The 14,445-nt window shown below is 44.4% G+C and overlaps 3 protein-coding genes and 1 non-coding gene across 8 annotated transcripts in view; all 4 read left to right on the forward strand.

Annotated features, from left to right (window-relative positions):
- prkar2aa (protein kinase, cAMP-dependent, regulatory, type II, alpha A) overlaps positions 1-5,288 on the forward strand; it is a 37,706-nt gene extending 32,418 nt beyond the window's left edge. For all 3 annotated transcript variants that reach the window (XM_068596845.1, XM_068596843.1, XM_068596844.1), the window contains exons 6-11: positions 1,736-1,877; positions 2,382-2,483; positions 2,994-3,068; positions 3,176-3,241; positions 3,697-3,835; positions 5,025-5,288. In XM_068596845.1, the coding sequence (XP_068452946.1) occupies positions 1,736-1,877; positions 2,382-2,483; positions 2,994-3,068; positions 3,176-3,241; positions 3,697-3,835; positions 5,025-5,149 (649 nt within the window). In that variant the 3' untranslated portion in view covers positions 5,150-5,288. The remainder of the gene's footprint in view (positions 1-1,735; positions 1,878-2,381; positions 2,484-2,993; positions 3,069-3,175; positions 3,242-3,696; positions 3,836-5,024) is intronic.
- Positions 5,289-6,909: 1,621 nt separating this feature from the next.
- On the forward strand, positions 6,910-14,387 carry hyal3 (hyaluronidase 3). Of its 3 annotated transcripts, none has more exons than XM_068596781.1 (7): positions 6,910-7,102; positions 11,925-12,199; positions 12,728-13,163; positions 13,356-13,503; positions 13,669-13,795; positions 13,877-13,966; positions 14,078-14,387. In XM_068596781.1, the coding sequence occupies exons 2-7, from the start codon at positions 11,957-11,959 to the stop codon at positions 14,345-14,347; spliced, it is 1,314 nt and encodes a 437-aa protein (XP_068452882.1). In that variant the 5' UTR covers positions 6,910-7,102; positions 11,925-11,956; the 3' UTR covers positions 14,348-14,387. The 3 variants fall into 3 exon arrangements, with proteins under 3 accessions (XP_068452882.1, XP_068452884.1, XP_068452883.1); XM_068596783.1 differs by having other exon boundaries at positions 11,925-11,946; XM_068596782.1 differs by lacking the exon at positions 13,877-13,966.
- LOC137801238 (U5 spliceosomal RNA) lies at positions 7,713-7,829 on the forward strand. Its single transcript, XR_011079705.1, has one exon. It is a non-coding gene; the product is annotated as a U5 spliceosomal RNA (small nuclear RNA).
- Positions 9,463-11,757, forward strand: LOC137799914 (N-alpha-acetyltransferase 80). Its single transcript, XM_068596784.1, has one exon. It carries the CDS (start codon positions 10,429-10,431, stop codon positions 11,221-11,223), a length of 795 nt encoding a protein of 264 aa, XP_068452885.1. The 5' UTR covers positions 9,463-10,428; the 3' UTR covers positions 11,224-11,757.
- Positions 14,388-14,445: the final 58 nt, after the last annotated feature.

The following is a 14,445-nucleotide window of genomic DNA, read 5'->3' on the forward strand; positions in this document are numbered from 1 at the left end:
GTATACAGTACCTATGAAGGCGGTGTGTACTTTCCCTGCCGTGTTGCTAATGTAAACTGTTGCTGTGTACTCGGGCCTTTTACAGGACAGGTTTTGTAGCCAGGGCTGGAATACAATGTTTAGTTGCAGGAAAATTTAAATGTGTCTGTCTGTCTGTCTGTAATAATAAAAAAGGGATGAAAACATTATAGATTTGAATGTTAAAATTATGGTATTTAGATAATGGAGCCAGCTTAGAAAAGCCTCACTAATCATCTCTAAGACTTCACTGAGAGGAATTAACATGTCTTTGTTCACCAGCTACAGTCACGTACATTACTTTGCTCATCCTATTAACTTTTTTTTCTCCTAGAAAAGGACCTCAAGAGGGCCGTTTTTAATCTGTGTTGGCTGGTCAATGTTTATCCCACCCTGGCCTCCTTTCATTCCTGGCATGGCACATATCAGTTCAGCACAATGGTTTAGTTCCACTTGTTGTGCGCTATCATTCAATCTGCACACACGCTCTCCAACAGCTTGCTCCCTGTACACGAGCTATCCGGTGACCTTTAGGAACAGCGCGCCTGCCTGGTCATATACTATCCAGGGATTTTCCCTGGCCTGTAAAGCGTAGGTGGTAGCTAATGTCACCAGCAGGGTGTGGTGTGAGCATGGACACACACAGAGACCAGAAAGAAAAGCAGGAAGGAAAACAGGACAGAGTAACACATCGTTTTAAATGGTTCCTTTTTGTATTATGGAATTTAAACATACTTGTACACCTCCGCAGCATTTCTCTAAACGTATCGCAATCAACTTAAACAGACTAGGCTGTCAGACGGCTCAGAAAGGATACCTCCTAACGATGTAATGAGGCTGAAAAGGAGATTGAAAGTATACCTGTCATCTAGCTGTCTTGTGTGCTGCCTTGTGGTCAGCGTCACCCTTCACGAACCATGTTCATGTTCAATCATGTTCTGAAAGTGGAAATCACTCAGATTTGTTGTATTAATATTTACAGCCGTCACACAGACTTTGTCTCTTTTCAATAAAGGATTTCAAACAGTGTCTTAACTGTGCTCAGGTAGCCGGCATCACAAGTGGTCATTGTCATCGTAATCCACTCAAACTAAATTAATGCTAATACACCAACGATGAGGGTTTTAGCCCCTCTACGCAGCAACTGGGAGGACAGGCTATCTTACAAAATGACTGGTTAATCCCGTTGAGCAACAACGCTGCAAATTACCTTCTCCAGGTTTAATCCTCATACACGGAGAGAGGGAGAGAGACGCTCTGCTGGAGTATTACCATCGATCAGAAACGTACACGACTGTGATGACATGCGTGTTGATGCTGTAAATGCAGATATAAAACAGTGTTCACTGCTCTCAGCCACACCTGTCACAATTGCAAACATATGAATCCACTGTAAAAGAAACGCGCACACAATTACACGCATGAGTGCACCGACAAAAACGCAGTCAACGATTAGCTCACCCTGTCTGCCAAACTAACACGGGGTCCTGCCCAGAGGCCACAGATAAGCTGTATTTAGATGACTATTTAAACCAGTCAGTAGATTGATAAACAAACACCGATCACTTCTTTTGGCAAAATCGCATGAATCAAAATCATTTGTTTATTTTTTTCTGTTTCATTTTGGATTTTTGTCTGTTTTGGATTCCCCATATGAATTTTATTTATTTTTTGGTTTGTCCTTATCTCTTTGCTTCTCTCCTCTCTATGTCTCCAGGGGGATTTACGACATAGTGGTAATGGGCGCAACGGTAGGTCAGTATAACAATAAGGGCAGCTTCGGGGAACTGGCACTCATGTACAACACGCCACGCGCCGCCACTATTGTCGCCACCGAGGAGGGGGCGCTATGGGGACTGGTAAGAACAACATGCATGTGGACAGCATTTGTACATTGAGATCCGATGTGACACTTGATGACTGTAAAATACTGTTATAATGCCCCAATGTAAAACACACGCTATGTCTAATTAGACTGCCTAAATACCTGTATTTTTGTACTATTATTTGTAAATCATACATATTCCAATTTGCTAACGAGATGAATTTGTGATATTTCCATCAGTGACCTTTTTGTGACTAAAAATCTCTGTTTGGAATAGTTTTAAATGGGAGTTGTCTCTTGAGGATTGCATTGTGAGCAAGTTGGCTACAGTTACCAGCTACAGCTCATTGAGGCGTGATGCTCAGACACCTTAAGAATGGTGTCCTGTTATCTGAATGGAGTCTGGTTCTGATCTGATGGTTTGTGCTGCTGCAGCGCCTCCTGGTGGCCGAGCACGGGAGGACCGTCAGTGCTCACACTGTCGAGAATCTCTTGCCTTTTTAGGAGGTGTTTGTTTACTCATGTTTGTTTTCCGTAGGATCGTGCCACATTTCGTAGACTCATTGTGAAGAACAACGCAAAGAAGAGAAAGATGTACGAGACTTTCATCGAGTCCGTGCCCTTACTCAAATCCCTGGAGGTGAGTTTCGTGGTTGTTGGCTCGTTGGAAAGAAATCTTCTCAGTGGCTCCAGTTGTTTTTGTCTCTCCCTCCTCCTTCACAGGATCTTTTTCAGAGTCCCACTACACAGTATTTGTTAATTCAATTGCATCACATGTGAAGCCAGATATCTAGCTAATAGCGAAATACCAGCCTGTTTATGAAGGGAGTTTTGTTCTACACTTGATAACATTTAGTTCGGATGATGGCTGTATAATGTTCTTTCTTTGGCACACATGACCGTTCCACAACACTGTGGTTGATGATAACTATCCCAAACTCTACATAACCCAGAAGTAGAGTGGACGGTTCAGACGAGCAAGAGCACAGGTGATGAGGAAGCCATTGAGGGTGGATAGTCTGAAGAGGAGATTACATGGCTACTCTCTGCCCGCATAGTCAACAAAACACTTCTCTGTTTTTTACGTTTATCTTATTATTTTTCTCCCCTCAACCTTCCTGTCTTCCCTTGTATTTTTTTTTTGCTGCAGGCAAACGAGAGGATGAAGATTGTGGATGTTTTAGGATCGAAGCAGTTCCCAGATGGTGAGCGCATCATCACACAGGTATGACATTGGGAAAAAAAAACTGATATGATTTTATACGGAAATGAAATGTTTAAGATTTCAACATACAAATATATGTATTTACACCCTTCTTTCTTTCTATTCAGGGAGACAAGGCTGAATGCTTCTATATAGTAGAATCTGGGGAGGTCAAGATCATGATGAAGAGTAAAGTAAGCTGCTCCACATCTTCATTTCTCTATTTCACCACCCCCAATGCAATGTGATTTAAGTTTTTGCCGCTCGGGTGAATTTATTTCACTGTGTATCCCTCAATTACTTTTCTCTCAAATACATGTCCCTCTACCGGTTCTACTGTACATATTTCCAGCAGCTGTAAATAATTGGTTTTGAAAAGAAAAGAAAAAAAGGAAGAAAAGATCCAGCCACTCTTAGGCTGATAAATATTCTACAATGATTTCCGTGTGGAGCATTCTGACACCCCACACTCTCCAGTAGTGACCACCCAAGTACAGAAGTGTGTCCTAGTTTTGCCTGGCAACAGCGGGAATGAGAAGGGCCTGCGCAGCTGCAGAGTGTCTCGCTTGTTGGGAGGTTAGGGGGGAGAAAAAGAGAAAGAGGTGCTCAGTGGTTCCTAACCTTTAATCCTCTCTTCTCTTCCCTGCAGACGAAGGCAGACCATGCAGACAATGCGGAGGTGGAGTTAACGCGCTGTAGCAGGGGTCAGTACTTTGGGGAGCTGGCCTTGGTCACTAACAAGCCCCGGGCCGCCTCAGCCTACGCAGTGGGCAGTGTCAAGTGTGTGGGTAAGACAAAATACACTCCTACACACTTGTTTAACACATTTGTCAGCATCCTTGCTAATACTGCTAAAAAACAACAGTGCAGTCAGATGTGTGTTTTTAAAGTAACTTCGTTTCGATGTTAGATTTCCATCAATGGGGGGAACGCATCGCCTTCATCTAAAAAACACTTCATGGGATTATAATTGAATGACATTTCAGTTTATATGCATTATTCAAACCACTCAACCTTCCAACAATGTCTGTTGTATTCATGTCTTGCTAATAGCACTGTTCCAAGCAGTTTATATGAGATATCAAGTGGCATTTTAGTTTTTGATGAATTCCCGTCTGTCGTCACCTTGTATTTTTTTGTTGATTGAAGGCTGTTCAGTAATTGTCCAGTCCTTTAAAGTGGAAGCACTACTTCAGGCTCTCCAGTGGATGAGCAGCTCTTCACTTTTGAAAATACACACAGGATTTTTTTTTTTTTTTACACAACAGCTGTTAAGCTGAGTTTCTCTGTCAGCTCTATTCCCTACGTCGTGAAATGGGAATCAGAGAATCAGAACTAGTTTATTATCAGTAACGTTGAACATACAAGGAATTTGACTCGATGATAGGGTGCATAACCATAAACCTAAGCATAGTGTGTGTGTGTGTGTGTGTGTGTGTGTGTGTGTGTGTGTGTGTGTATATATAAACAATAAATCTGCCACAGGTTTTTTTTTTCCACAGTAGATGTGTCAGTCATCTCCCTTTATTTGCTCCCCTAGTTTCTCCCCACGTTCTTCCTGTCAATACACTCACCATCCTGTCTTGTCATTCACCGTACCTTCTGTACTAACAGGCTGCCATCCAACAGTTACTCAGATATAATGTATACCGTCAATTGTACTTCTATCGTGTCCCCTGATCTGTTACAGATGTAGAAGATGTGCAAGACTTCAAGGGTTCTCTGAGCTCCTGTGAGACATTAAAGATGGGACCAGCAATGTGTCTCTACCTGTATCTGACACATTCAAACCATCTGCTTTATTAATGTTTGACGATTTGACCTCAAAAGACACCTGAGTTCAGATCTCTTTTTTGGTGTACTGTCCAGTGGATGCTCTGTAAGGACTTGACTGTGTTCTGGCAACTAAGATGACTTCCACACAGATGCACCTGATGCTCTCTTTCTCCCTCTTCTTCTTTCTCTCTCTCTGCACAGTAATAGACATTCAAGCATTTGAGCGCCTCCTGGGTTCCTGTAAGGAGATCATGAAGAGGAACATCGCCCACTATGAGGAGCAGCTGGTGGCCCTGTTCGGCTCCAGCATGGACCTGAGAGACTGAGCCTCCCACGCCACCCTCTGTGCCTTCTATTACACACAACACGCATACACGTCACACACACACCGACATATGTCTTCTCTCATATCATACCATGACTATACAGACTCATAATAAGCTTTAAATGGAGTGTACAAACAAATGAGGAGTTGTTCTTGGCTCACTTGCAAGTACATTCAAACCACACAGTATGAACACCCACACACACACACACACACCGTACATTGAGACCTAGATAGGCACTGAGAGACGGCCACTTCACTTAGTCTGCTCATCCTCATGCACATACTAGTTCAACACACTCATTAATAGATACACACACACACTCACACACACACACACACACACACAGCAAACTAAAGGCTACACACCTCATTGCTTGAGTCAGCTTCAACCTCTCAGAAGGAATGGCCTTGCTACAGGTAACTCAGTGTAAGGACATACAAATACACACCCATCTTCATCTGTGCAGGCTTTGTATTCACATGAGCTTACACCCAACTTAAAGTTGTCCCAACAAGCCTCAGCAAAGGACACATTAACACACACAAACACGTACACACAGGTGCAGATACACATATGCTCACAAACATATAGGCAACCACACTTGCAAAAACGGACACATTGTGGTAAAATGGAGACGAAAAACTTTTAAAATCTCTGAAAAGGAAAAATTAATCAAAATGCAAAAAAAGAGAGAAGTTTAACAAAGACAAATACGTTTTAGAAATGTTTTATGAAGTTGAAAAAAAAAACAAAAAAAAAAAACAGAAGCTTTGATAAAATATTATTTAAATAAAAAAAGTGTTTCCTCTTTGGGAGGCCGGGGTGCAGAACTTTGTGAGCGCACTCCATTTCTTCCTCTACTGTTGTTGATTGAGTTGAGTTAGTGCTGGTGATTATTGCAGTACCACAGAAGAAGCAGTGAAAACAATAAAAACCCTATGTTTTCTGGGCCATTGTTATTCTATCATTGATGCCACACTTCATTGTATTGAATTAATTATTAATGTATTGTTATTATATATTCGTTTATTATTTTTTGTTTTACTTTGACCAATTATTTTCAAATTCACCATCTCTGACAAAATGTAAAAACACAAAAAAAATTCTAATAAAAAACGTTAGTCCTTATTTCTCCTTGATTATCCTTGAATGAGTTGTCCTGGATAAAAAAATGGAAAAAAAAGTAAATAAAGCAAACATTTTGTTAAGTGTTGCGTCTTTGTCGAATTTCTACTGAAACTTGAATGTGGTAACTGTTATTTTGAGGATTCAGCCATGTATTTAACACATGTAAACGGACAACATGACAGACCTTGTAACTCAACAGTCCTACAGTAAATAGTGTTAAGCACATTTCTCAAGGCCATTTTTACAAGATTTTCCAGCTGTTGGCTTGAGCACCAGTCATAATTTCTGTCAATGTCAGAATCAGAACCATTTATTCGCCAGGTATGTTTACACAAACAAGGATTTTTTTCCTTGGCGGAAGGTGCATAACATTAGATGAGACAATCAAAAACAGTACAATATATATTAAAGTATAAGATACAGTGTATGTATGTTATCACCCAGCTACAGATGTGAATCACTGTTGAATAGCAGGAGGTTTGAACTTCAACAGAAGTCTGATAATTAGTGTGTAACGCCTAACCTCAAAATATGATCATTGTGGGTTATTATAGTAATATTAGAAATCACACTCCCATCCGCAAGGTGGTGTACGTGACCTCTTAGACCAGTAACAGGACCGGCGTCGTTTTCCTCCTGTGAGAAGGCGGCGTTCACTCGCGATGAGAAACTGACCGGGGAGCGGACACCACTGGCGGCTATCTGCTGTTGTCTGGCGGTGCAAGAAGGTTAAAACCGACCACAGATCAGATGTCAGTTAAACGAGCACTAAGGGGCTGAGGAGCGCCGAGTCGCCGACGACGAGCCCGCGAGACTAAAAATGTAGGTAACGTTACTAAGTGGAGAGAAACAAACACAAATGCAGAGTTCAGTCGCTGGTGAACAGTAAACTCAGTTTCTTCTGATATCTAACAAATGTCACTGCATGTGAGGCCAACAGTGAGCTAATGAGCTAGCTAGCATGCAGCACTGACTTCCACCGTCACGTTGTGGTCTTTCCTTACATGGAAGTGGACAGAAGTGTCTCCAGGCAGACTACTCTCTGGGTACATTGTATCTTTAACGCAAAGTGGGGAAAAGTAGCGCAAATCTTAAGGTGTAACTAAACTCTTAACGTCCCCAATTCGTTCAGACATCACCAATTACAATATCACCCATCAGAAACATTCTTGAACGAAAGGCATGTTCAAAACGCAGGGGCGTGGTCGCCGTGTTCCCACAATGCATAGCGCGCCCGTTGCAGTTTTATACTTAACCTTTTACACGTCTATTTCATTCAAACCGTTGCGATTTGGTTACTAGACGATATAAACTCTCTGTCTTGTGTTCTTGCACGACTTAATTGTTATTTAAAGCTAAACTTTCATTTATGAAACGTAATAGAGAGAGGTGTGAAGGGGAAAGGCATCCGGCACTTACTCATTTTCGAAGTACACTCAAGTTTCTCTTCAGAGCGCATAAATCTTTCGCCTTTTACTAAAGATTTCCGTGGAGTGGAACACTATGAGTATTATCTAATTTTTAGATTGCCCTGCTTTATTGCGGGGCTTCCTAATTTGTTCTAAAGGAAATCAATTTTATCAAATAGTAGTAATGTAATACTGATGGATTACTATAAGTATTTGTAGTTATTCTGAAGGGGTCAGTGTATTGATAGATATTATCGGAATATAATAACAATGTGGAATAAAACATCCTTCACGATTTGTCAGAAGGTCACCTTGGAGCTACTTGTTGGCATAACAAAGCTACCTGGACAGGACACGCAACAAGTTATATTGGAAAAAACATCACACAGATTCAACTTTATTGTCATCGCACAAGTACTGTAACAACAAAATGTAGTTTGCATCTGTCCAGAGTGCAAAACTGATGCAGTTTATAAGGATGCTCTTGATGGTGGAGCGGTAGAAATTCACCAGTATCGGAGGAGACATGTGCATCTTAGGTGGGGGAGGGGAATGGCGTTGTAGGCCTCAGTCACGTTGGTGTAAACATGGTCCAGGGTCTTGTCTCCTCATGTTAATGAAATTTGGGGAGTACAGATTCTGTTTAGTCTGTAGTTTGCTAGTCGCTCAGGAGTTCTTAAGTGCAGCTCAAAGGCTCTGTAGCCATGCTGACATGTCACAGTAGGAAGAGCACAGGTGTCCTAAAATTGACAATGGTAGACTGACGATTAAAGGCAACCGAGCCATTGATAATGTGATTAGTAACACCTGAGCTCTCCCCACTGTGACATGTGTGCTATGATAAAAGACTTCTCATCTTTTATCAAGTTGAAGATCAACTGTCAGTTTCCTGTTGCATCCGTTCAACATCCTTTTTTTAGTGAATGTGGCGAGAATGTGCAATCGCAGTAGTCGGCTGTAACAAGTTCGGAGCTGTTTCACAGGCATTTGGCTTCAGCTTTTCTCTCCTGGTGAGTCAGTATTTTTCAATTGTTGATGGGTTTTTACTCAGTTTTTATTCCTGCAATATGAAAAAATGAATCCTAGGCAACATTTTATATTTGTATTCTTTTTTTTCTTCGAGGATTTACAGACAAAAAAATATAGAGAAACTCCTCGGTGATTCTTCACCGATAAAACTGCTTCTTGGGAATGTTTTTTATGTAATAAAACGAAGAATATAAGCGCCAACAGGACAAGGATTTACCTAAATAATTTGCAAACATAAGCAGCAGAAACGCTCAGCTTTCCGCCCACAGTTACACACCTGCATCAGTCAAAGCTACTGTAATGCAACATGTGTCGATCATAGAGTTACTGCAAAAAAATTAAATGCAAAAGTTTCCTTTTTTTCCTAAATCAGGCTCCATGTCTTGCAATTACAGATGTGGACAGCAAAGCTGCAGCTGTGCAGCCAGTTATGGTACGAGTCAGAGGACGGCTGACTACAGTCTACATAAGGGTTGATTGGCATATAAGCGCTAAACAACAGATCTGTGATCATCAATGTGATCCGTCATCAAATAATTCTGCTGAGGCTGAATTTTAACACACACGACGTGTTTAGAGTCGCACAAAAAATAGTCTGTTTAAGTGTAACTTTATCTTGACAACTGTGGTTAAAAGCAGAGGGAAGCTGTAGGTTGACATTAATGAGTAAACACACACACACACTCCACACACACACACTCAGCTCAACTTCCCTTTCTCCGTGTCGGCTGCACTTTGGCTCAGCTCAGTGTTTGTTCGCTCAAAGGACACTTTTAATGCTCACTGTGTATGATAAATGCCTCCAAGATGCCAAAATGTTTATTGATGATGCACCAAGTGTCAATGCTCAGGTCACTCGATCAAGTCCTCTGTAAGTCATGGTTGGTAGATGACAACCACGTTTTGCTGAAGTGATTATAATGATCATTTAAGTCGATTTTTATTTTTTAAACGGGAAAGGCCAAAAATCTATGGGTTCTTAGTCTGAAACAACGTTAGACTGCATACCTGTTGGGTTTTGAGAGCAAGCAATACAAACATGTACATTTATTAAATGAATCATCAGATTATTCGGTAATGAAATGAATAGTTGCAGCTCCCCTTTCGAGCTCAGCTGGTGTGAAGGTGGGTTCGATGGTCGAAGGCCGCTCTGTAATCTATGCAGATCTCACTCCTGAACACGACCCTCCATCTGTCTCCACCAGCGTCTACGAGCAGAGACAGAGGACAGTGGAGGTCGCGGTGGGAACAGGGAGCATAGACGGAGATTAGGGGGAGATCAACACTCTAGTTTTTACCCTCATGTGTGTGTCTCCTCTTACAGCAGAGCTAAAGACTATTACACACGTGATGCACGAGTGCTGCTGTCAAGACAGACCATGAAGGTCGGGTTCATCGGTCGTCTCTATCACAGAAACAATGTCTTGAGTGTCCATGTCGTGTTTTTCACGAGCAGGAAAGCACATCTTTGCTCAATCCAACCTCCTCCAGACCTCTTCCTGGTTTAGAGTGTGACTGGACTAACAGAGTTGAGGACCCGCATGTTCACAACTAATTCTAACCTCGAGATGTGACACTCGCCCGTAGGAGTTGAACGCAGACTGACTTTAGTTCCACCCTGATCGCCACAGGTCACCAGCGTCGACCGACGGCGAGCCGCGACCCGTCTCAACGTCAGTCCGACGTGGTGAGAGAGTCTGTGAGCTCCCCATGGCGGATGAGGAAGTTCAAGACTTGGAACCAGGACCAGAGAAGATCCACGCGGTCCCGATCCACCGGCGTCCGGACCTGCTGGCTCGCTGCGCTGACCTGGTGAACTCGGAGTGGCAGAGGAGCCAGGCCGCCCGGGTCCACTCCCTCCAGAAGTCCTGTCCGGACTTCCCCGTCTGCCTGGTTCTCCTGCGGGGCCGCGGGGAGACGGAGCGGCTGCTCGGCCACGCCCGGCTCTCCCGGGTCGTGGGTCGCGGCAGCAGCCTGTTCGTGGAGTCGGTGGTGGTGTCCGACGCGGAGCGAGGGAAGGGCTACGGCCGGACCCTGATGGAGGAGGCCGAGCGCTACGCCCGGCGCGGAGGGTTCACGCGGCTGTGCCTGACGACCCACGATAAGCAGCACTTCTACTCCCACCTCGGCTACGCGCTGTCGGTGCCGGTGCAGAGCGCGGGCGCCATGGCGGCATTTGTTCCCATGGAGATGCTTTTGAGGATCTCCCGAATTCACAGTGAAGATGAAGAAGAAGAAGAGGCCAACACACAAACACAGACCAGGATTAATGCTCAAGTACCACAAGGGGGTGCTTGTGTTGTGGGGTCACCTCCACCTTCTGGTTTACATCCTCCTCCTCCACCACTTCCTTCCATTCCTCCTCTTCCTCCTCCTCCCTCCATCCCTCCTACTCCACCCCCTCCTCCTCAGTCTGCAGGGCAGCTTGTAGTTCAGACTCTGACTGAAACTCCCTACAGAGACGCAAGAGGAGTCCCTATCTATTGGATGCACAAAGACATTTGACGAAGACACGGCCGGACGTGCGTGTATGCGTGCGCGTTGGCGTGCGTGTATGCGCGTGGGCGTGTCTCACCACGACGAGAACACGCGTGCAAATACATTCAGCACATCCAGTGAGATGAGTGAACCTAAAGCCTCCAGCTCACATGCACTGAGAATTTACTTTTTTCGTAAATAAGGAAGCAGTAACACTTTTATAAATGAACAATATTTTCATATTGGTAGATACTGGATTTCTCAGTGAGGGGAGGAGTACATGTAGTTTAAATAATTCACAACTGAAATGAACTGTTTTATCTAAAGGGAGTCTTTTGAAAGAGCTGGGATTGGGACACAGATTGCTTTTGGGTGGATGTACAGGTTAAGTATGAAAGCTCAGTAAAGGTCATTTAGAAGAAAAAAAATACATATTTTGGCTCATCCGAACAACCGAACCAAAGCATTACATTTGCCCTTTGAGCACGTATAAAAAGAGGCGAGAAATAAATTGAATGAAAATTAAAACTGATCTTATAAAGCTTTTCAATCATGAAAGATTCTGTGAATAAAGAGTTTTAAATAAAAAAACATTCATTTGCCTTTGTTTTTCCATGTATTACACCTGTTGGGATTTTAATATTAAAATAAACATTTAAAACAGTCGTGTTCATTGGGCCAGGATGTCCCTCATCAATAAATCTCCCTCCCCATTTCTCCCCTGTCAGGAAGGACAGGACGCGTGAGTGGGTGAGCAGCCATGGTTTTGTCTCTCCCCTTCCTCCCCCTCCTCCTCCTCTTCCTCCCTCTCTCCTGCACCTCTCTGTCACCCTCCTCCCCACATGGAGTCGTCCTTCCCCACGCCCCTCCCGTCCTGAAGGACTGGCCCTTCGTTGTGGTGTGGAACATGCCCACGGCCCGGTGCCACAAGCGCTACAACGTCCATCTGGACCTGGGCCGCTTTGATATTGAGGAGAACCGACAGCAGCGCTTCCAGGGGCAGGTGAACCCAAACAACAAGCTAAACGAGGCTGAGAGCTTTGTAGCGCTGCAGAGTTTTTTAAGCCATTTTTGAAAATGATTATAGGGGACATACAAAAACACATTATGAGTGCTTGCGTACCTACATTTGGGTATCTGGAGTTTACACAAACTTGTGAAATAAAACACCCCGGTGTGTTTCTTGTGGGCTGCTTCGTTTAGAAAAACGTGATTCAATAAGCTGTTTAGATTTGGCTCCCCTCGGCACACAGAGTCATTAGATAACACCGCCTCCATCTGAGTACCTCCACCCAAGGCTTGAGAACTACCTTTGCGAAGGTGAGCCATATTTTTCTCACGAGCCAGTCAGGAAGCTTTTTTGGGAGGGAGCCGTGGAGAGACAGGCGCTCAAATGGAGGGTGTCAGACAGGTCAGGTATAATCAGACAGTTTGAAAAGAAACGTATAGCATCTAAACATGATCTAGCAGAAACTCAAACTATGAGTACAAACCTGAGAAATGAGCATACGCTCTCTTTTTAAACTTCCAGAAAATGACCATCTTCTACCGGGACCACCTGGGGAAGTATCCCTACCTCTCACGAGACGGCAGGATGGTAAATGGGGGGATCCCGCAGCTCAGCGACCTCTCTGCCCACCTCTCTCTCGCAATGGCGCAGATGTCCGGTTTGCTGCAGCCAAACTTCACCGGCGTCGCCGTCATTGACTGGGAAGAGTGGCGGCCGTTGTGGGAGAGTAACTTTGGCACCAAGACGGAGTACCGGAGGCAGTCCAAGCTGCTGGTGAGACGGGAGAGGCCGGGTTTGTCAGAGAGGGCCACGGCGGCGATGGCAAGACAACAGTTTGAGGAGGGTGCTCGAAAGTTCATGGAGGAGACGCTGGAGTCGGCAGTCAGCAGTCACCCCGAGGGATTCTGGGGGTTTTATGGTTTTCCTGAATGCTTTAATAAGCAGAAGAGAAAGACAGGTAGGACAAACACCGAGCCGCATGGTTGATGGGTCCTGACCTCCATTGCATCTACATATCTATTTTAAGTTTTGATCAAAAGTTACCACATATAATACATGTTTTTTTCAATTCCTAAACAAAGTTTAAGTGTTTTATAACTGCTGATAAAAACACTGAACCTGTGTCTTCTCTTCTGTCACGTGTGGTCAGATAAAAGCTACACCGGACGCTGCCAACGGGGGACCAAAGAACAAAATGGCCACCTGTCCTGGCTCTGGCGTCAGTCCACTGCGCTCTTTCCCAGCGTCTACCTGCCGCAAAGGCTGGCAGGATCCACGGATGCAGCGCTGATGATCAGGTACAGGAAGCTTGGAAAAAAAAAACATGAAGAAATGTTCACCTGCATCAAAGCGCTTAAAACAGCCTCAACCTCCATGTCCACCAAATGCTCTGCACGGGGGAGTTAAAGGAGCTTCTGATGGACTTCAATCATTCAGTCACAATCATTCAATCATTCACTCAGATACAGACTGCTGGAGGCGATGAGGGTGGCGTCCCTTTGGCACCATGGCAACAACACCAGACATGCCACGCCTGTCCTTCCCTATGCCCGGCTAGCGTTCACGCACTCTCTCACTTTTCTTAACAAGGTTGGATTCGATGTAACTTTTAACATTATGCACACTCACGCACACATACATATCAACTGCTGTGTGTGTGTGTGTGTGCAGACAGACCTGGTGCACACATTGGGGGAGAGTGCGGCCCTTGGAGCCGCTGGCGTGGTGCTGTGGGGAGAGCTGAAATTTGCCAAATCCAAGGTCAGTATTGTTTAAGGAATGGTGTGTGTGTGTGTGTGTGTGTGTGTGTGTGTGTGTGTGTGTGTGTGTGTGTGTGTGTGTGTGACCCTCTCCACTTCTCCCACTGCCCAGCATCAGTGCGGCCTCCTCAGGGACTACATACACACTGTCCTGGGCCCTTTCGTCCAATCACTGAGGTCCGACACGAAGAGCTGCAGCCTCCAACTTTGCCACGGCAATGGCCGCTGTGCCAGACGACGCCCCAGCTCGAGTCACATGGTCACCTCAAGTCCATCCGCGACCTCTGACTCTGGCTCGTCCAACGGCAAACATCTTCACACCCACTTCATGTGTCGGTGCTACCCGGGCTGGACCGGGCAAGAATGTCAAGAGGAAGATTAGAGGACGCAAACAGACAAGAGAGCGCATGACCTAAACGTTTCTATCCAGGTGCAAGGTCACTAATGTAAAGTTGTAATGTAAAAATCAATTAAAACAAC

Source organism: Clinocottus analis, unplaced genomic scaffold (assembly GCF_023055335.1).
Source record: "Clinocottus analis isolate CAN_PGR_092001 unplaced genomic scaffold, fCliAna1.0.p SCAF_4, whole genome shotgun sequence".
Classification (NCBI taxonomy): Eukaryota; Metazoa; Chordata; class Actinopteri; order Perciformes; family Cottidae; genus Clinocottus; species Clinocottus analis.